At 36.7% G+C, this 22,019-nt stretch overlaps 2 protein-coding genes across 5 annotated transcripts in view; both read right to left on the bottom strand.

The window, feature by feature from the left end:
- Positions 1–22,015, bottom strand: part of TRAPPC13 (trafficking protein particle complex subunit 13) — a 34,986-nt gene extending 12,971 nt beyond the window's left edge. For 2 of the 4 annotated variants that reach the window (XM_040262615.1, XM_040262616.1), the window contains exons 1-6: positions 21,333–21,999; positions 10,983–11,051; positions 10,338–10,437; positions 8,603–8,687; positions 4,159–4,286; positions 689–761 (exon numbers count right to left, since the gene is read on the bottom strand). In XM_040262615.1, coding sequence (XP_040118549.1) covers positions 689–761; positions 4,159–4,286; positions 8,603–8,687; positions 10,338–10,437; positions 10,983–11,051; positions 21,333–21,378 — 501 coding nt within the window. In that variant the 5' untranslated portion in view covers positions 21,379–21,999. Of the gene's footprint in view, positions 1–688; positions 762–4,158; positions 4,287–8,602; positions 8,688–10,337; positions 10,438–10,982; positions 11,052–21,332 lie in introns of all 4 variants that reach the window. The other 2 variants (XM_040262618.1, XM_040262617.1) reach the window with 2 other exon arrangements.
- SHLD3 (shieldin complex subunit 3) lies at positions 16,265–21,419 on the bottom strand. The gene is made up of 2 exons (XM_040262620.1): positions 21,333–21,419; positions 16,265–17,752 (listed from the first exon to the last, which is right to left on the bottom strand). Exon 2 carries the CDS (start codon positions 17,631–17,633, stop codon positions 16,875–16,877), a length of 759 nt encoding a protein of 252 aa, XP_040118554.1. The 5' UTR covers positions 17,634–17,752; positions 21,333–21,419; the 3' UTR covers positions 16,265–16,874.
- Positions 22,016–22,019: the final 4 nt, after the last annotated feature.

The following is a 22,019-nucleotide window of genomic DNA, read 5'->3' as shown; positions in this document are numbered from 1 at the left end:
CCTTTTATTTTCTTTTAAAAGGCATGCAAAATCTTAAACAGGTGAGTGATAACAAAAGCAATAACAACAAAGCAATAGCAATCTTTTTCTTCCTATTGACAGTACTTTTTCCTCCACATACAGAGGAGTGAAAAATATATATAGTGCCATCTCTAGATCTACATAACTGTATATGGTCATCTCATTTCCCTATCCATACACAGAGATGTGTTAAAACAGTGGTTTTATTTGATTATGGACTTTGAAAACTGTGTATTAATAAAAACTTCTAACTGCAATTTCAGTGACTCATGATTTCTCTGAAGGAAGCTTGGTCCACTTAACCCAAATCAATAATCCTTCATTTAAATATTTCTTTAGAAATCTGATATTATTTACACTTATTTTGTCTGGACTTTACAGTCATTTAATCCATCTTCTGGATTCTTGCATGTTTTCTCAAGGCATAAAAACCAAACAATTTTTTTAAAAATAAAAATATTATACTGCCAATGATAATTTCTCTGTTTTTATTTAACTTACTTTAGTCTGACTTTGGATTGCTAGTAACATGACAAATTAAAAAATATTAAGGTATTTGCTTTATTTGGAGTCTGTTTTTACTGCAGATAAATAGCTGTAATTTCCTGGCGGCAGGGTGGCAGGGGGAAGGCACCTAAACACAATTTACCACCATCAGATTTAATACCTGAAACTTGAAGAATTTTCTAAAATACATTTTTTCTCCACCCTGAGTCGTGTAACTCACTGCACACACCAAGCTGAAACAGAAAGATGTCTTAATGATTTCTAAATCATTTTCAGTTTTGTTTTTTAATACTTAATCTACTACATTTCAACTCTATCAACAAATTTGGAAAATATACAAATGATGTGAAAATGTAGTCAAATGAGCCTAGAGCATGAAAAAAAGTTTCAGTAGATATAGATATAATTGCATGAACAAGAAAGCTATGATTAGGAAAATAAGATATACCATTTTTAAAGACAGAAGTCAGAAACTTTTTCTTCAAAAAGTGAAGCATGATCCAAAATAAATACCAGGATAACTAAACAGTTGAATATTAAAAATAAGTTCACATTAAACTAGAAGAAAATACAAATTTTTAAAAAAATTCCAAGATGAGGAAAGGCTTTTTAATACAAATCCAATGAAAAGGATGACCTCTACAAATCTACAAACTGGATAAATCAAAGACACTAAAACAAAATTTAAAAAAGGACAACATATTGGGATAAAAGGCTTTTAACAATATCAAGCTTTGTAGGCATAACATTAATATCTCACTCAAAATAGGACAGAAGTATATATATATAAATCACAGTACCATGATTTACTAACAAAAATGTGAAATGTGAACGTTCACCCTTACAAGTAGTCGAAGAAACAAATTACAATAATGAGGTAAGATTTTTCCCCATCTTAGGATCTGGCAAAAATTCTTTCCAAGAAATAACAGAGTTGTTGAGGGTTTAGAGAAACTGACTCTCTTTATACTGCTACTGGTTATAAAAATTGAGAAAACAATCCTTCAGGAAAGGAGTCTTAAAAATGCTTATATGCTTCTATAGTAAACCCATTTCAAGTAATCTATCACAGGAAATATTAAGGTGTTCATCACTGTATTATTTATAACAGTGAACAAGTGGAAAGTTTAACATCAGAGAAAACAAATTACAGTACATGGTCCAAGTGTGTAGATAAAATCATTTCAAGAATCTTTTCAAAGAATACTGACTCAAGTGGGAAAATGTTCTTGGTGCATTTAAAATGATAAAGCCATGGGTAATTTTATCAAAATTTTACAAAATATTATTTAACTTATTTATACATATCTGTTATATATACACATAAGAAGACTGACGTATATCAATATTTTAATAGTGGTTACGCTAGGTGGTGACATTATAGGTAGTTTAATTTCTTTTTTATATTTGTAAGTTAAGTCGCTCAGTCATGTCCGACTCTTTGAGACCCCCTGAACCGGAGCCCACCAGGCTTCTCTGTCCATGGGATTCTCCAGGCAAGAATAGTTGATCAAAACTCAATACTTGCTCTCCTAGTGCTCACGGTTGGACACAAAGTACAGATTTTGAAGCCACATTTGAGCTCCATGCCATTATTTACCAGCTATTTAATTCTACAAGGGTCTCATTTTCTGTAAAATGGGGATTTTACACATTTATTATTTCAGTAAACTCAATTTCAACTAATGTTGACCACTACTTCTCTGCTAAATTCTGAGGATACAGCCAACTTTGTGGAATTCACTCTTTAATGGGAACAGCAGGCACTCAGTGAGTTTCAAGTACAAAAGACATACAAAAATATTTGAAGAAGTAGAATTAAACTAAACAAAATGACACAGGCATTCCTTTATAAGAGAAGAATACATTTCAAGTTGTGGAGGAATTCAGAGGTAAAAGAGACCAATATAACTGCAGTGTAAAGTGGGAGTGAAGTATGATGAAAGGTGAAACTAGAGTATTTGGTAAGGAATAGTTTTGGAGAGCTCTGCAAAACCTATATAAAGTCAGAATTTCCTAAGGGTAAACCCAGATAGTGTATTGAAAAGCAGAGACATTACTTTGCCAACAAAAGTCCATCTAGTCAAGGCTATGGTTTTTCCAGTGGTCATGTATGCATGTGAGAGTTGGACTGTGAAGAAAGCTGAGCGCCGAAGAATTGATGCTTTAAAACTGTGGTGTTGGAGAAGACTCTTGAGAGTCCCTTGGACTGCAAGGAGATCCAACCAGTCCATTCTACAGGAGATTAGTTCTGGGTGTTCTTTGGAAGGAATGATGCTAAAGCTGAAACTCCAGTACTTTGGCCACCTCACGTGAAGAGCTGACTCACTGGAAAAGACTCTGATGCTTAGAGGGTTTGGGGGCAGGAGGAAAAGGGGACGACAGAGGATGAGATGGTTGGATGGCATCACCAACTCGATGGACGTGAGTTTGAGTGAACGCCCGGAGTTGGTGATGGACGGGGAGGCCTGGCGTGCTGCGATTCATGGGGTCGCAGGGAGTCAGACACGACTGAGCGACTGAACTGAACTGAACTGAATGGGAGATCACTGACGTATTAGGTGACTTATTCAAGATCACATAGTTAAATAAATGATTGAACTAACATTTGAATTCCAGAAAATCTGACACCAAAGCTTATACCAACCACAGAATATATATTAGTGTTAGTTGCTCAGTCATGTCCAACTTTATGCGATCCCATGGATTGCCTCCTCTGTTCATAGGATTCTCCAGGCAAGCAAACTGGAGTGAGTTGTCACTCTCTTCTCCAGAGGATCTTTCAGATCCAGGAATTGAACCTGGGTCTCCTGCATTGCAGGCAGACTCTTTATGGTGTGAGCCACCAAGGAAGCCCAGAATATACATTAAAAAGTGCCTAAACAGAGCTTGTCACTAAAATGAATTAAATGATAGATAATATAAAATGTACTTCTTTAAGACAAGAAAGAGAAACAGAAATGGTGATGTAAGAAGAGATGAAGAGAGGCTACTGAGAGATAATTAACAAGAATAGGACTTTGAGAATCAACTATATGTGGGAGTGGTAAGGCAGACAGAGAAATCTAAAATTACTTTAGGTGGCTCTGAAATGTTCATTTTTGCCTCTCAGACAAAGAAAAACAGAGCATTCACATTCAAATACCTACACAGGCCAGGGATACAGAATCTGACATTTCTTTTTCCTCTCATAGTTTGCTTTATTTTGGTTCTCTACTTTTGAACTCTCAGGATAGAGTGTATTTATATAGTTAAACCCAGAACTGAAAAGCTGTGAATTTAAAAATAAATGTGATTAACATCAGTTGTTAGCATTTCAAAAGAATAAACATACTCTAAAAGTATTTTTAGAGTACCACCTGGGTTTTAAAGGTTTGCAGCATGGATTTTTATTTTTCAGTCAGACCGCAGATGCAAAAATAAAACTAGAGATAAATGAACATTTTTTTTTCCCTTACACAATAAATATTTTGTTTAAAGTCTGTTTCTGGCAAACATGTAAACATAGCACATAAAACTCCTTCTGAAATAATTTTTCAGGCTTGATAATGAGTGGAAATAAAGCAAAAATTTCAAATAAAGGCTTTCATAAATAAAAGCCTTTGAGAGGTAGTTAAAATTAATTCTTACATGTGTGTTCCAATTTCCTTTACTTCATGGTGTATGACATCATCAATACAACAATCAGGTTTAAGTTCAGCCACTGCAGCGTTAGAGGCTGAAAGATTCAAACGCTGAGAACTTGTCTGAAGATCAGCCTTGAAAGAAAGAGAATAAAATACAAGTGAACTTGGTTACCTACAGGCTGTGGGTGAGTATGGGTAGAAGGAATAGGAGAACAGGAACAAGGTGGTAGGGATGAAAGGAGAGCGACACTTCTCTGTACACATCACTCTGTACAGACGCCACATTTCTCTGATGCTTAGGAAAGAGTAATGGTTCATACAAGTGCACACCTGAAATTAAATAAAATCAGCCATGAAGTAGGGGGAATCCCAAATGGAATCCATACAGCATCAAATGAACCTAACTCTACTGCAAATGAACACAACCATACCAAGAGTAAAGGAATAGTAAGAACCAATTTAAGTTTGGCAAACAAAAGCTAAAAACAAAAAGAATGGCATATAAATGTTTTACTCTTGAACATCTGCTTTTTGGCAAGGGTACAGATTAGCAATTCTAAAACTTCTATGTGTATACCAGGATTAAACAAAAAATATATACATTATGGGTAGCAAGAGACAGGTTTCTGACCTTTGGAGACAAAAAAGTACAAATAAGAAAAGTGAGAAGGCTACAATGAAACCTTTGGTACTGGACTGGAATTTAGGGCATCCATATGAACCTATGGTTTTAAAATTTATATATATACAGATGGATATTACAGAAACATATACAGATGTGTACACATGTGTTAGAATATAGCACTAAAAGGTAAACAATCATTCAAAACATTAGAAGTCAGAAACCAACTGATTTGCAGAAGTAGAGATCAACATTAAAGTCATCAACTAAGAAAGAAGGAAATGGCAGCCCACTCCAGTGTTCTTGCCTGGAGAATCCAGGGACGGCGGAGCCTGGTGGGCTGCCGTCTATTGGGTCACACAGAGTTGGACACGACTGAAGCCACTTAGTAGCAGCAGCAACAGCAGGAAAGAACCAGTTTCTCTAACTTAGCAACCTGCCCCCACTAAGTTACTTTCTACCTCATTCCCTGTTAATTTCTTTTGTAACTTATTACCATCTATAATTACCTTATGATTTTCTGTCCACCTGTTTCTTTCCATCTCCCCTACCAAAAATGTAAGGTCTATTGAGGTAGGAACCCCTTGTTCTCTCTTCTTCGCTGCTATAACATGGTGCCTGACACACAGTAAGTAATTAATAAATGTTTGTCAAATAATGAAATTATGAGAAAACTTCAAGGCAAATGTCAAGAAAAATACAGATAAAGCAGAGATCACATTAAGTCACAGGGAGTGGAAGCGGTTTTGTCTGTAAGAGCTAAGACTTTTAAAAATATTTTGTTTAAAAAAATTCAGTTAAGTTTTTAGCAGTAAATTCTAACCTAACATTCTTAATGCAGGCATTGCAAAGTGGGATATTTATTAGTGCCCTCTCTTTTGTTATTATATTCAGTTACTAAACAGTAGTAGTAGCTCACATTTATTGGGCCCCTACCATGTGCAAGGCCCTGTTCTAAGCACATTATTCATTTGATGCCTGCTATAAGCTTCAACAGTATGTGAACTGAGACCTTTCAGATGTACAAGCTGGATTTAGAAACGGCAGAGGAAACAGAGATCAAATTGCCAACATCCGTTGGACATAGAAAAAGCAAGGGAATTCCAGAAAAAAATTTACTTCTGCTTCACTGACTACACTAAAGCCTTTGAACGTGTGGATCACAACAAACTGTGGAAAATTCTTAAAGAGATGGGAATACCAGATCACCTGATCTGCCTCCTGAGAAATCTGTATGCATGTCAAGAAGCAACAGTTAGAACCAGACATGGAACAACAGACTGGTTCAAAATTGGGAAAGGAGTACATCACGGGTGTATATTGTCACCCTGTTTATTTAACTTATATGCAGAGTACATCATGTGAAATGCCAGGCTAGAGCAATAACAAGCTGGAATCAAGATTGCTGTGCGAAATATCAACAACATGAGATATGCAGATGATACCACCCTAATGGCAGAAAGTGAAGAGAAACTAAAGAGCCTCTTGCTTAAGGTGAAAGAAGAGAGTGAAAAAGCTGGCTTAAAACTCAACATTCTAAAAACTAAGATCATGGTATCTGGTCCCATTACTTCATGGCAAATAGATGGGCAAAAAGTAGAAACAGTTGCAGATTTTAATTTCTTGGGCTCCAAAATCACTGCAGATGTTGACTGTAGCCATGAAATTAAAAAGATGCTTACTTCTTGGAAGAAAAGCTATGACAAACCCAGACAAGAATATTAAAAAAGCAGAGACATCACTTTGTTGACAAAGGTCTATACAGTCAAAGTTATGGTTTTTCTAGTAATCATGTACAGATGTGAGAGTTGGACCATGAAGAAGGCTGAATGCAGAAGAATTGATGCTTTCAAGCTGTGGTACTGGAGAAGACTCTTGAGAGTCCCTTGGACAGCAAGATCAAACCAATCAATCCTTAAGGAAATGAACCCTGAATATTCATTTAGGAAGAACTGATGGTTGAAGCTGAAGCACCAACACTTTGGCCACCTGATGCAAAGAGCTGACTCAATGGAAAAGACCCAGATGCTGGGAAAGATCACGGGCAGGAGGAGAAGGTGGCGACAGAGAATGAGATGTTTGGATCCCATCACTGAATCAATGGACATTGAGTTTGAGCAAATTCCAAGAGGTAGTGAAGGACACGGAAGTCTGGCATCCTGCAGTCCATGGGTCGCAAATAGTGAGACACGACTTAGTGACTGAATAAATTCTGAAGCAGGTAATTGTACCATCCCTGTTTTTCATACAAGTGAAAGAACACAGAAAGAACAACTCCCCATAGGTTATACAACTAATAAGTAATGAAACTAAAATTCAAAATTCTTTAACATTTTAGACATTAGAGAAGGAGGAGGGGAAGAGAAGAAAACAGTCAAACCCATGGGCTTTCTGTCCAGTTTGTTTCCCTATGTATTATCTGTTAAACATTAATCATAACTACAGTATGTATTATATATATAGCTAAACACTTATACCTTTTTCCTTTTTCATGTTATAATTGCTGCACTTAACATTTATTTCCTAATTAACACCAGGATTTTTCCAGGAATTAGAGACAAAGCAGTGAACAAAAGAGACCAAAATCTCTGTTCCTATGGAATTTAAATGTTTTGGGAAGATAATACAGAGTAAAGGAGGAATGGATGGCTGGCTTGAGGAAGCGGAATACAATTACAGCGTAGGTTTCATGCTCCGAATTGGTTTTTGGGTGAGCAGGATTTAAAAAGGGACGTCTTCTCTTCTTCACCACTATAACACAGAGCCTGGCACACAGTAGGCAATTAATAAATGTTTGTCAAATAATGAAATCAATGAAATTATGATAAAACTTCAAAGCAAATGTCAAGAAAAACACAGAGAAAGAAAAGATCACATTAAGTCATGGGGAGTGGCAGTGGTTTTGTCTGTAAGAACTAAAACTTTTAAAAAGATTTTATTTAAAAAAAAGAAATCAGTTAACAAGCTTTCTGCAGTAAATTCTAACCTAATATTTCTTAATGCAAGGACTTCAAAGTGGGATATTTATTAGTATTGTCTCATTTGTTATTATAAATGCCACGTGAATACAGATTTGACAATGAATTTTTTTCTTTTTCAAGCTCTTTCTCTTTGTGAATATATCCAAGGTGTTTAACTGAGCTAGCATATTCTATCTCTTGATTTCTCAAAACTGTAAGAATCTTCTAACTGGTTTATTTCCTACAAACCACCCCATAGAATGCTTTCATGTTAACCTTCCAACACGAACCTCTGCTCAAAAGTCTCCACTGATTGCACACTGTCTTAAAATAACCTCAGCCTTAGTCTGGCTTTTAAGATGCTCACTTACTGTATGGTTACTACCTATCCGTACAACCTTACTTGCTCTTACTAAGTGAATTCTGTTCACTGCTACAAGAACACATTACATATTCCTATGTTTCTGCTTCCAATCACCATGCCCCTCTTCCGTCTTTTCTTCTAAACCCTGGCATTCTTTCAAGACCTTCTTGTGTTCCCTCTCCCTCAATAGCCCTTCCTGAATGATGCAATCTTCAGTGATGATCTCACCTCTGAAATTCAAACTTTATTATGTTAATCATAAATCATTAACAGAAATTTAAGTGCTATTTACCTTTGGTATATTTTCTCATCCAAGCTATCACAAACTTTGAGGATAAGGAACAATGATTCTATGCAAAGCATATCTTATAACTTAGGGTGTTCAATTAGTGCTTGCTAATAATAATTAAAAAGTCAGTATTAAACATGTATTTTAATGAAGTCTCAAAACATTAAGAATAAAAAGTAAAAAAAAATTATCCTCAAAAAGAATGCCACTTACTTTAACCAATATATCTTTTACAACTTGATTGCTATCATTATGGACGCTGATATAACTGGAAAAGGTCTCTCCCAAAAATATATTCCTGTGAAATAAAATAAATTTTTAGACAGAAATCCATTCAAGTTTTATCACAAATATTCTATTTTTGCACCATTGAGAATATCAAATGGAGAAGTTAGTAAAGGATAGTAATCCCTTCATGGATTACAGCCTTGTCATGGCAGAGTGGCTTCCGTAACTCAGGTGAAATACTATTTCAATATTTCTTTGTTTATACTAGGCTGCTCACTCATTATCTAGTGCAATTCAAAATACGATTTAATCTATAAAGCATGCTATGTAACTTGACCCTCAACTACTGCCAAAACTAACAGCTCTCCTAAAAATAAGTCAGTGAAATCAGATCCACGTTAAAAGTCTTAAGATTTGTTAATAAGAAGGCTACAAAAGGCAATATTTGAAATAACTTATGCTCTGAATCTAGAAGGGATCAAGTTATTGATCTCAGAGTATTTTTACCAATTTATTTTATTTTTCTAACTTATTCTAATTAAAATGACTAGTAGTGGCTCAGTCATGTCCGACTCTTTGCGACCCCATGGCCTATATAGTCCATGGAATTCTCCAGGCCAGAATACTGGAGTGGGTAGTCGTTCCCTTCTCCAGGGGTTCTTTCCAATCCAGGGATCAAACCCAGGTCTCCCACATTGCAGGTTTACCAGCTGAGCCACAAGGGAAGCCTAAGAGTACTGGAGTGGATAGCCTAGCCCTTCTCCAGCGGATCTTCCCGACCCAGGAATTGAACAGGGGTCTCCTGCATTGCGGGCAGATTCTTTACCAGCTGAGCTACCAGGGAAGCCTCAGTATATATTATATATAATACATATTAACATATACATGTATATAGGTTTATATAAAAATATTTTCAGATGAACATTTTTTACATGGATATATTTCTAAGCTCTCAAGACACTAATCAATGACCACATTCTACAAACCTTTAAAAACTATCTTGGTTGCAAACAGAGTGGAACCAAGGGCTTTTACCTCAGTAATAACCTAGAATAAGAGAATAACTAAGAGCAAGAGAAGGAATAAAACATTTAGAGTTCCTAATAAGCTGACAAGTCCAATAACTTATGTTGGTAAAGGGCTGTGAAGGTGAAGAAAAGAGCTGATTCTGAAAGACACTGAGACTGAATCCTTTAAAATGAAAGGAATACACAGGCATTTAAAAAGATCTATAGGCTTGTCTGCTGGCTCAGTTGGTAGAGAATCTGCCTGCAACGTAGGTGATGTAGGCTCAATCCCTGGGTAGGCAAGATATCCTGGAGAAAGAAATGGCAACCCACTCCAATATTTTGCCTGGAAAATAATTCTTTGTGACCCCATGGACTGTGGCTCCAGGCTCCTTATGGACAGAGGAGCCTGGAGCCACAGTCCATGGGGTCACAAAGAATTAGACATGACTTAGCAACTAAACCACAACCACCAAAGAAGAAAGTTAAAATTCTACCACCCTAGGAACCACTATTAATACTTTGGTAGGCATTTATTAAAAAAACAAAACAAAACAACCAGAATCAAATAGTATAATTTCTGTTAAACTTTTTTTTCCAACCACTTAAATGTATCATGAGCATTTTTCCATCCTATAGTTATCTTCTGAAAACATGATTTGTAATGGCTTCAGAGTGCTAGTGTGTTTCAAATGTGAGCATATGATTCTTACCCAAAATTCTGTGGTAAGGTCAACATTTCTCCCAACATTAAAATTTCTGCACCATTTACAGTTGAAGGATCATCTCTCATAAGTTGGTTAAAGAGATCTCCTGTAGAAAGAGAAAAACATCAAATTCTAACATTGACCTTGTAAGTAACTTTTATTTATGTGAAGAAATAGTTTTGAGAGATATTTTAAAAAATAATCTCATAGCAAAAATTATATTAAAAAAATCTAATTTCTAATCTTCATTACAACAATGCGCACCAAAAAATTCTGTTTCTACAGAAAATGAACACTTTAGGGACAAAGGAAAATGTAGGTCATGAGATATAAAATATAGAAGCTCCAATAATTTTAAATAAAGGGAATGCTAACATGCATTGATGGAGCATGTGAGATAAACAAAATTTTAATAGCATTATTACAAGGAATGTGTTGTTACTAAAAGTCTCTGTTGCCATGGGATATCAAGAGTATCTTGATTTATAGATTATGAGTGAGACTTACTGCTCAGATGGCCATATTTACATGTACAAAAACAAGCAAAGAAGGATACAGCAAAGAGTCAGTGTAAGATTGGCAAGGCTAGGCTTATCCCTAAGGTAATACAACTCTTTCCTAGGTACAAGAAGAATAAAGCATGTGTCATACCAGGTAAGTCTTTCTCTTCACATGTTACTGGAATATTGGTGAATAAAGTAGGTTTGGTCAACCGCATTACTGTCAATTAGAAAAGTAGGGAAAATAAGAAAGAAAATATTAATATTTTATGCCAGTGTCCCCAAGTTGAATGTATGAGATTAATCAATTTTATACTATGGTAAAATATAATCTAAATACGACCTGAACTTGGTATAATATTAAGTATTTCCCAAGATTACTATACAGCAATAATTTACTAAAAATGTTAATATGTAACAAGAATTTTATATATGGCAAAGAGAACAATTTTGCTTTTACTTACAATCTAAGGAATTATAAAAATCATATGCAAATGTAATATTCTCATTATACAAAAAGTAGAAAATAAAAGAATTTGAAAACTTAAGGTATAGCAGGAGAATAGAATTTAAAAAGATCCTGAGTGACTTCACTGTAAACAATACCAACAAATTATTAACTAATATTGGTCTGACAGGGAAAAAGTTAGGATGCTTTCATATTGTTTGAATATGAAACAATACTTTAATGCAAAAAGGATTTTTGTAAACTTTATCCATGTATTATAATCATGGATCACTGAAGTTCAGTAAGTAGCCCTTTCAGTTCAGTTCAGTCGCTCAGTTGTGTCCAACTCTTTGCGACCCCATGAATCGCAGCACGCCAGACCTCCCTGTCCATCACCAACTCCCGGAGTTCACTCAGACTCACGTCCATCGAGTCAGTGATGCCATCCAGCCATCTCATCCTCTGTCGTCCCCTTCTCCTCCTGCCCCTATTCCCTTCCAGCATCGGAGTCTTTTCCAATGACTTAAAGTAGCCCTTTAAGTAATATTAATTCTCTGTAAACATTATGAAAGTACCAGTAAATGTGTAGGTTTATAGAATTCCAACCAAAACTAGTATTTTTTCGTGGAAAATGACAAAATGTATCTAAAGTTTATCTAGAAAAACAAATAAAAATAAGCTATAGAAATTCACAGGAAACAATGAGAAAAAACTGGACATAACAGCAAAAGATGTAAGTCCATAACCAACTAATACGCTTATTAATATAAGACCATACAGATATGTTAGAGAATTTTTTTATGTTCATTTTTTAAATATAAATTTATTTATTTTAATTGGAGGTTAATTACTTTACAATATTGTATTGATTTTGCCATACATCAACATGAATCTGCCACAGATTAATCCTCCTCCCTCCCCATACCATCTCTCTGGGTTGTCTCAGTGCACCAGCCCCAAGCATCCAGTATCATGCATCGAACCTGCACTGGTGATTCGTTTCATATATGATATTATACATGTTTCAATGCCATTCTCCCAAATCATCCCACCCTCTCCTTCTCCCACAGAGTCCAAAACACTGTTCTATACATCTGTGTCTACTCAGCCATTAAAAAGAATACATTTGAATCAGTTCTAATGAGGTAGATGAAACTGGAGCCTATTATACAGAGTGTTAGAGAATTTTAAGAAGCCAAACCAATCAACACTATAAGGTATTAGGAAACTGGCTCACTATCTGGGAAACATGAAATTTAGTTTACCTTTCAAATATCAAAAACTGTATGTATCAAATAATGGACAAAAATTAAGTAATAGAGAACCAGAAAAAGTGAAAATTTATTACACCTAATCTAGCAAGGATAGGACATTCTAATTAAAAAATCTTTTTCAATTATTTCCAAAGATTGACTTTTCACCACATCAAAATAAAGACAAAAATATAGAAGTAAAAATCATATAAACTCTATTACAGAAAATGAATCCTAGAACTTTTATTAAAATGTTCATTCAAATCTAAAACTCAAAACTTTACTGACCTAGGAGCTTCCCTGGTGGCTCAGTGGTAAAAAAATTCACCTGCCAATGCAGGAAACATCGGTTCAATCCCTGATGATCTGGGAAGATCCCATATTCCACGGAGCAACTCAGCCTGTGTGCCACAACTGAGCCTGTGCTCTAGAGAACCGAAGCCGCAACCACTGAAGCCTCTGCACACTTCTCATAGCACCTTATATTTATCACCGACTATGTTTGTTCACTTATTAGTTTACAGCACTCCTCTTCAAACTCCTTGTCGTTTAAGCTCTTATGTGTCGTGCTCAGTTTTGTAGCCTTGCCACTTAACACAGGTTCTGGCAGAATTAGCACCTCATCCTAATCCTCAAGTAAGTGGTATTTTTGAAGATTTAACTTTCATGAACTGAGGCCACTAAACAATGTTATAGTGAATAGATGGCTGCTGAGATAGTCAAAAAAAGCTAACCTTAAAATTTCTAAAGTCACCTGTGTAGTTGATATTTACTGAACATTTACTAGTGCCAGACTTTATGCTAAATACAAGTACTGACAGATTTAATTCTCAAAACTATAAGGCTGAAATTATCATTATCCTCCTATAACAGATAAGGATGGTGCCTTGAGAAGGTAATTTATATATAAAAGATTATAAAGGAGATAGATGCCAGAACTAGACTCTAATGACTTCATTCTGCTCAAAAATGATTTTCCCTATTATTAATTATAAGCCCTGGGTCATAAACCTGGAATGTCAAGCTTTATTAGAAACATCTCTTGGGAATTCAAAGTCCCCCTCTCTCTCTCAGAACATTAACCAGTTGCACATCAGTGGCATGGAAAAGAAGTGAATGGGCAAGTGTTTCAAACCTCTTTCCACTCTTCCTTTTAACTAGGAAAGCAGATTAAAACCTGAAGAGGATACATTTGATTTACACTTGATTATGAAATTCAGATTTCACCTAAAATTTTGTAAAAAAAAAACAAAAAACTTTAAACAGTCTTCAATAAATTAAAATATTTTAAAAAAGGTAGTCTTGATGTTATGAATTAATGAATGAGGCTAGTTCAACTTGCACATACATTTATCTTGGCCAGAATATTAAAAAAAAATCATGTCAAATCCTTAGAGTTCTTACCATATTTAGTTTTACTTGTCTAGTTCCTGAAGGCATTCAATTTTGTGAACCTTGGAATAATCTGGGATATTCTGAGAAGATTAAATAAGTGAATCATTATGTAGGAATTCATCTGAGAAATTCATGTGATGCCCTTCGCATCTGTTTTCTTGGACTGGATTAACATTTATAACATTGACAGAGAAAAATAAAATTATGGTATCGTTGCCTCATTCCTAGAGAGTAAATGCTTTGGGATTCTCCGGGCCAGAATACTGGAGTGGGTACCCACTCCCTTCTCCAAGGGATTTTCCCAACCCAGGAATTGAACCAGGGTCTCCTGCATTGTAGGAGGATTCTTTACCAGCTGAGCTACCAGGGAAGCCCTAAATGTTTTGGCATTTTACCAAACGCCCTCCGATTCACCTTCCTGTACGTGTTTTTTTCCCAATTTATTCACATTAATGACTTAACAGTGGAACCTACAAATATTGCTGAGCCCTACTATTAGTGCTAGAATCATCAGTCCTAAGGTTTTAAATACTCTTAAGGCTTCAAAGATGTGGCAGTGTACTCTCAATTCTTTAAGTATTGTCTAGGAAGATGAGACATGAATTGCTTCTTCCTTTAAGATCATGGCACTATTTGCAGTAAAATTCATTTTCCCAGTTCTGATTCACCTTTTCATTGTTTCTCAAAGGGGAAGAAAACAATTTATACAGAGTAAATTAGAGAAATTTACATCTGCCACATATGAAGACAAAGAAGCACTTTTTAATGTGATTCTTGAATTAAAGAGCTGCTCATAAGAAGCTCATAAGAAAATATTCCTAAGAATATTTTCAGTTCTGTGTATCATCATTTTAAAATAATAAGAATGTACTATAAAAGAAACACTGTGGTCTATGTAAGTGACCCTGTCTTATGATTACTTAACATTTAACCCTTGATTAACAACCTAATGCTGTGTAAGACCTGAACAACAACAGAAAATTGTTTATGATAGCCTGCTTTTGAACTGTGGTGTTGGAGAAGACTCTTGAGACTCCCTTGGACTGCAAGGAGATCCAACCAATCCATCCTAAAGGAGATCAGTCCTGGGTGTTCATTGGAAGGACTAATGCTGAAGCTGAAACTCCAACACTTTGGCCACTTTATGTGAAGAGTTGACTCACTGGAAAAGACACTGATGCTGGGAGGGATTGGGGGCAGGAGGAGAAGGGGACGACAGAGGATGAGATGGTTGGATGGCATCACCGACTTGATGGACATGAGTTTGGGTAAACTCCGGGAGTTGGTGATGGACAGGGAGGCCTGGCGTGCTGCTATTCACGGGGTAGCAAAGAGTCGGACACGACTGAGCGACTGAACGGAACTGAACTGAATAACACTGTTGTTGCTGTTAAGTGAGTAGGTCACGTCCGGCCCTTTTGTGACCCCATGGACTGCAGCCCACTAGGCTCCTCTGTCCATGGGATTTCCCAGGCAAGAATATGGGAGTGCATTGCCATTTCCTTCTCCAGGGGATCTTCCTGACCCAGGGATCAAACCCTGTTCTCCTGATTGCAGGCAGTTTCTCTCCCACTGAGCCACCTGCAAACCTCACTGGTAAAAATGAATAATTTCTGACTTTTCACCAGCAGTTTTGACTGCAAAGATGACTAATGAATGAAAGAGGAAGTAATTACTGCAGAAGTTATCCTGGAAACTCCCTCTATACCTGGTGATTTTTTTCATTTAAAGATTTTTGGAAGCATTCATGTACATGATGATTATTTTCTACAGAGCAGTCTCATTTGAGACAATAAAAATGGGGCTAACAGTTGAAAACAAAGACGTGTTTAAACAGTGTGAAACCTAATTAGAAAAGATAACCTCTTCAGTTAAAAACTGGTAGACTTCTTAGGTTTTAGGAACCTCAAGAGGCATGGGTTATGAGAAATCCTCCAAAGGGCACATTTACCTTGCCAGGCACTGTGCCACAAGGCAAGCATGTTTTTGCCTTCCTAATGAATATGGTCTTACTGATTTTTTTATGAATATAGTTTAAATATTAATAAAAGTGTCTCTATGTTAGCTCTGAGGGCAGGGTCCATATTTGTCCCTTCTCCACTTTACTCTAGCACCTATTTCATGGTAGGCATTCAAATTTGTTAAATATACTTTCTAATAAAACTTTTATTATATAATGACTTTGGAGATTTTTATAAAATGATGTGGAAACCCATTAACATTTTGCTATGGGAAACCCACAGTGAATCCAAGAACCAGAGAACTAGTGATTAGCATTACCAATATCAGACTGAATTATCTGTATTAAACAAAGAATAAATTGATCGCTTATCCATATTTGATACTTCACTTCAAAAAATGTTTATTGCCTTAAAAATATATTACGGGTCTTAGACAAATTATACATTTTGTACTTCTGTTTCAAAATAACACATCAGGTATTGTCTATTACATATCTTTGGCCATAGTAAGCAGAATATGGGCTGGTCTTTCAATTTGAATTACATTATGCCACATGAGTATCATTCCCAACAGAATTGGTTTTAGTTTTATTACAAAAAAAAAAAATCATTACACTTTAGGCGAGTTAAGAAAAAATCCTGTAAAATTAGATTCTGGGAATTTATCAAAATCTAAACTATTCACTGTAATTCACAGAAATATCTAATTGAACTAGTGGAAAAGCAGTAACAGAACAAAAAGAGTAGAACATTTTACCTTTAAATTCAATTTGAATAATAATTCATCACAATTCAATTAAAGGAAAGCTGCTCAAAGTAGAACCCAGAAAGTTCCTGACTTAATTGGAAAGCCTAGGAATGCACCTGATATTTACTTTGGGGACACAAACTGTATACATAACCACACACTTAAACATTTATTCATCTGTTTCATTCTTACTCAGTTCATTCAGAATATTCTTTTTTTGGACAATCACTGTAATTCATTACATACTAAAAATAACACCATATTTATGCACAAATAAATTAATTTTCCCAGTAAGAGCTAATCTTCTTTTAAGAAGATTCCCTACATATTCACAGTACATAATATCACAGAACACCCATATCTGGCCTAAATGTCTCTGAATTGTAGCATTACAAGATGGAAGTTCATTGTGCCTGATAATTCGATTGAGTTTTGCCCAAATGTCTTCCAGAGTCTGGCTGTTACAAATAGTGTGTTCTATTGTCCATCTTGCTCTATAAAATGAGTGCAAATTTAGTGCCTTTAGATTATCTCGCAATTCTTTACACAAAGGAGAAACATTTTCAGTACAGTTACTGCTGGGAAGTGATGATACACTCCAAGACCTCTTCTTGTGCCGTTTTTCTCTTTCTGCCTGTTTCTCCAGACTTCCAGAATTAGTCTGTTCATTCAGCGTGTGTGATTGGATTAAGTGCTTCTTTCTTTTCAAATTAGGCTGAAACTCCAACAGATCTACTGTGCAATCATAACTCTGTGATTTAATACTATGTTCTGAAATGGCTAAGTACTGTCTCACATCTTCAGCTGTCTCTTCAGAAATCCCAGGCGGTGATCTTTTAGGTTTGAGTGGAAGTCTGGACCCATCATGTGGAAACCAAGGAATAAATCTCAATAGCGGACGTGTAGGAAAGTCTTGAATTGCTTTCTCTGCAATTTTTGGCAGTTGTGTGGGATCACTCTCATATGGTCGATAATGTAATATTACTTCTGTAGTCATTCTGCAGTAATCCTTCTATTCTTAATGAAGAGAAAATTTCTTAGCTGAGCTCCTCAGAGCTAGAATGTAATTTATAATTATAAGACTCTCTCTCTTTCCATATCAGAGGGAAACAGGACCTAAAGTGGAAGTATTACAAAGAATAAGATATGGTAGGGAGAGCCTATATACAGATAGGCAGGGAAAAAAGAAAAAAACAAAACCAATTCTAATATGATATTTTATCAGAGTGCTACTGGTAAATATGAATGCAGTCCACAAAATTGGAAGTCCTTTCTCGCAAGAAAATAAGGAATCTGGATAACAAATCCTTAACATCCTTTTAACCTAAAACTTCTAATAATCAACATATTTAACTGAACAGATGTAACAGATTTAGAAGTACTGCTATTAATATATTAATATATAATCAACACTATAGCAAAAACAAAAAGTAAATTAAGATTTTTAAAATACTAGAGTCATATGAAGATAATGAACAAAAATGCAATAATACTTAAAATCTGAGATGTGAATTGAGGACAACGAAAATCACTGTAATTTTTAATCTACCTTGAAGAAAATGGATCCTCTCATACTTTAAAATTACATGAATTCTACCAAATAGAATACTTAAATGATTTTACTTCATTCTCAGCAGTAAACATTTGAAGTGGAAATGCAAATGAAAACATGGAAATGGTTTAACCTTCCACTTTAATCAGACTAGGAACTGGTTTCATGACAAAGTCTCATCTATATAACAGGGGCAATTAAGCAGTGTCAAAACCTTAGTAGCATGGCTCCTGAATTCCAATTGGGAGGATGAACAAGAAGGCTAGCACCTTACTTTTTTCCTCTTAGAACACAGAAGTCTTCACGTTACACCAAATTAAGTCATCAAAAGTAAGTGCCAGTACACAACACACAGGTTCAATAATGCAGCCTTCTCTGGATCTGCAAGTTAGACTTCCTAATTGGGCCCAAAGCGCATAATGCAGGCTCTTTTAAATCCTAGCTTCTGGAGTTAAAAACAAGAGGTTGGGGCTTCCCTGGTGGCTCAGTGGTAAAGAATCTGGCTGCTAATGCAGGAGACATGGGTTTGATTCCTGAGCTGGAGGTCCCATGTGTGGTGGAGCAACTATGCTCGCACGGCACAACTATTGAGCCCGTGCTCTGCAGCAAGAGAAACCACCACCGTGAGAAGCCCGTGCACTGTAACTAGACAGGAGCCCCGGCTAGTCACAACTACAAAAAAGTCCGAGCAGCAATGAAGACCCAGCACAGCCGTGCGCGTGTGCTTAGTCACTCAGTCGTGTCCGACTCTTGCGCCCCGGTAACCGGAGCCTGCCAGGCTCCTCTGTCCATGGGATTCTCCAAGCAAGAATACTGGAGTGGGTTGCCATTTCCTCCTCAGGGGGATCTTCCCCACCCAGGAATTGAACCCAGGTCTCTTGCATTGCAGGCAGACTCTTTACCAACTGAGCTATGAGGGAAGCCCTAGCACAGCCATAAATAAATAAAATTTAAAAAACAAACAAAAAAGAGGTTGAATCATTTCTTCCAAAAATCATCAAAGAACTACTTGATGATGGTTCTCCCATTGCCACGATGACTGAGTGGAGGCTCCCTGTCATGATGTCACAACACTCATTTGACCACTGTTCTGAAAAGTCAAAAGTAACTAATCTCATGATTCTTTTCCCTACTGTTAATGTTCACTGACTAAAAGATTTGACAACTCTTAAATTCAAAATGACTGTGATCCTTAACATCCATTTTTAGCATGGTTCTAAATATATATAGCATATCCTTTTATTACTTAATAATGCTTTTAGCTTTTCTTCCTTCCATTTTTACATTTCAAGATATGGCATTGAGAATTCTTTCACTTGTCTGAATTTATTCAGTGTTGTATTCCAGGGACACTTAAGTTGTGAGAACGCCTCAATATTTTACATATATATGAAAGCAAACTGATATATTTGGCATTCAATGATTAGAACTTGTGAAAATTCTTGGATAATTAGGACAATGGACAAAATGGGTCCAAAGAGCTTTAAGAAAGCTGAAACTGACAGTGACTTTCAAATAACTTGTCCTTTTAGGTTGCCAAAATACTCCTTGCCAGGAACCTTCTGTTTTGGAAAATAAAAAATACCTGGGAAAGACCACTGTAGCAGCCTAAAAAGACAATGGCAGTTAGCCTCCATATCACTGGAACTTAACTGTATATAATATCCTTGAATGTGTATAAAATGACATCTGGTAGCTAACAGAACTTCTCCAAATTTCCATCAAAATACTAAGGGAATAAGAGCACATGAAAATGCTCTTTCCTTCATTTGGAGGCAACATGGAGTCTTGGAAAGATGAAGGCCCTATGTTGAAATACCACCTCAATCACTTACTAGCTTTGTGATCTGGAAAAAGTTTAACTGAGAGTTAAGCAATATATATTCTACATATCTGATATAAGACTGAGGTGAAAAACATGACAATTTCTCTTCTTTCTTTCTTTCAGAAATAAGTCATTTTAGTCCAAGCCATTTGCTCAGACTAAGCTCACAGGTCTTACTGCTATTAGTTAACATTTCAAATTCTTAGTTCCATAGTCAGAGACAGTTCTGATAACCCGAACTATCAGTACATGCTTTCTGTACCACTGAAACTGGTGAGCTTCCGGAATGTCTGATGCTTACAGTGTAAGTTAGGGGGTAAGAATCCCTCAAAATGGATACCATAAGAAAGGTTAAGTGCAGTTCAGCTGAATTCACATGTCTACCAAGCATCTTCTCAGTTCAGTCCAAGAAGACATTGGTAACCACAGAGTAAATAAGCGCATATGTGGTAGCAGAAAACAGATAAAATAAAGCTAAAGGCATTTCAAATAAAAGACCTCAGAGAGCAATCTGAGATCTCAGGAATTTTAGAGAAAGTATGCCCTGCTGGTTCTCCCTAAATAATAATCCAATCAAATCATCAAACTTACTCAAAACTGTATGCTGTATACAGAAAATGAAACTTGATACGAATTTTCCCATACACGATACTCTGAAGTAAACTGCAGTGAGTTTTAACAAACCTAAATTATATGTTGTAGTACTACGCATTTCTAAATGCTTGGCAGAATACTAGACTAAGTTCACAGGTAAAGCTGAAGCCTGGTAAACTTGTCACTGCCGAATGAAGAGACAAGAGACAGGATGAAAAACCACTTTAGATACCCGCTATTAATCATCTCGGTTCACACAGGTCTCTACGCGGGTAGGGTGGGAACTTCAGCATCTGCGCCTAAAATCTGTTTGGTGGCTTCAGCAACATATAACAGGGTAAGTAATTTACCAGGTATCTATTTCATTCTATGTGGAGTAGGAAATGGCAACCCACTCCAGTATTCTTGCCTGGAAAATCCCATGGATAAAGAGCCTGGCGGGCTATAGTCTATGGAGTTGCAAAGGGTCGGACATGACTGGCTGACTGAGCATTCATATTCCATCCCGTCGCAGGGAGGAGAGGGGGTCTCAAACCTAAAAAGTGAAGAAGAAAATAGCTTCCTCTCGCTCCAAGGCAAAAAACTGAACAGGAGGGCGAGCACTGACTGTTTAAGAAGGACGAGGTCTACATCCCAGAGGTCAGGTCTACGTGCTAAAAGCTGCAAGAATTAGTGAGAAAAGGGGAGAAAACAGTGTAGAGGGAGCCGGGTTCGCAAAAACTTACCTTTCAGGGCCAGCAGGTGCTCCTGTTTGGGGGGATTCACCTCCATTTTGACCGGCACTTTGAACCCACTGCCTACGGAGGCTGAAGAGGTTCACTTAGCTCGGAAGAAAACAGAAAGCGCAAGTTCCGGAAGACAGGGCATCACATTCCTAATCGTTTCTTCTCTGCCGGTGGTGCCTTAAATTCTCATCTTACCACGTCCTTTAGCGACTCAACGGCTCCTTTTTACCAAAGCCATCTCTTGCCTCTTAGAGACTTATACATAAAATACTTCTCTCTTTTCCAGCCACAATCACAAACCGCGACTTCGACAAATCACTCCTCGGAGACAATACGCGGCCCTGCAAATACCTACATCTCCCAGTAACTGCTGTAGATGGGCATGCTGGGATTTGTAGTTCAAAAGCCGCAAAGCCTGCAGGGAGATGAAGTCCCCTTTCGTCCAGTCCATTTTACAAGTGGGGAGAAAAGGTCTTTACTGGAGCAAGAATTTCACCCCAAAACCTTACTTCTGTCTTAGCTCTTATTTTTTGCTTTAATTTTACTCCTCCCATCAAATTGATAGAAGTCTGACGGAGACTGAAAATCTCCAGACTCTTCAATAAAAATAACAAAGCTCCCATTCGCAAGCCTCTGCTGGCGTGAAGAGGTGCGAGGAAGCCGCCTCGGTGGCGCCCGGCGTCGTAG

This window comes from Oryx dammah, unplaced genomic scaffold, assembly GCF_014754425.2.
Source record: "Oryx dammah isolate SB20612 unplaced genomic scaffold, SCBI_Odam_1.1 HiC_scaffold_20, whole genome shotgun sequence".
Taxonomy (NCBI): Eukaryota; Metazoa; Chordata; class Mammalia; order Artiodactyla; family Bovidae; genus Oryx; species Oryx dammah.
Note: the sequence above shows the minus strand (reverse complement) of the source record. Positions and strands in the feature narration are given on the sequence as shown.

Coding starts and splice junctions, on each gene's coding strand:
- SHLD3 (XM_040262620.1), bottom strand. CDS start 17,633: ATGACTACAGAAGTAATATTACATTATCGACCATATGAGAGTGATCCC.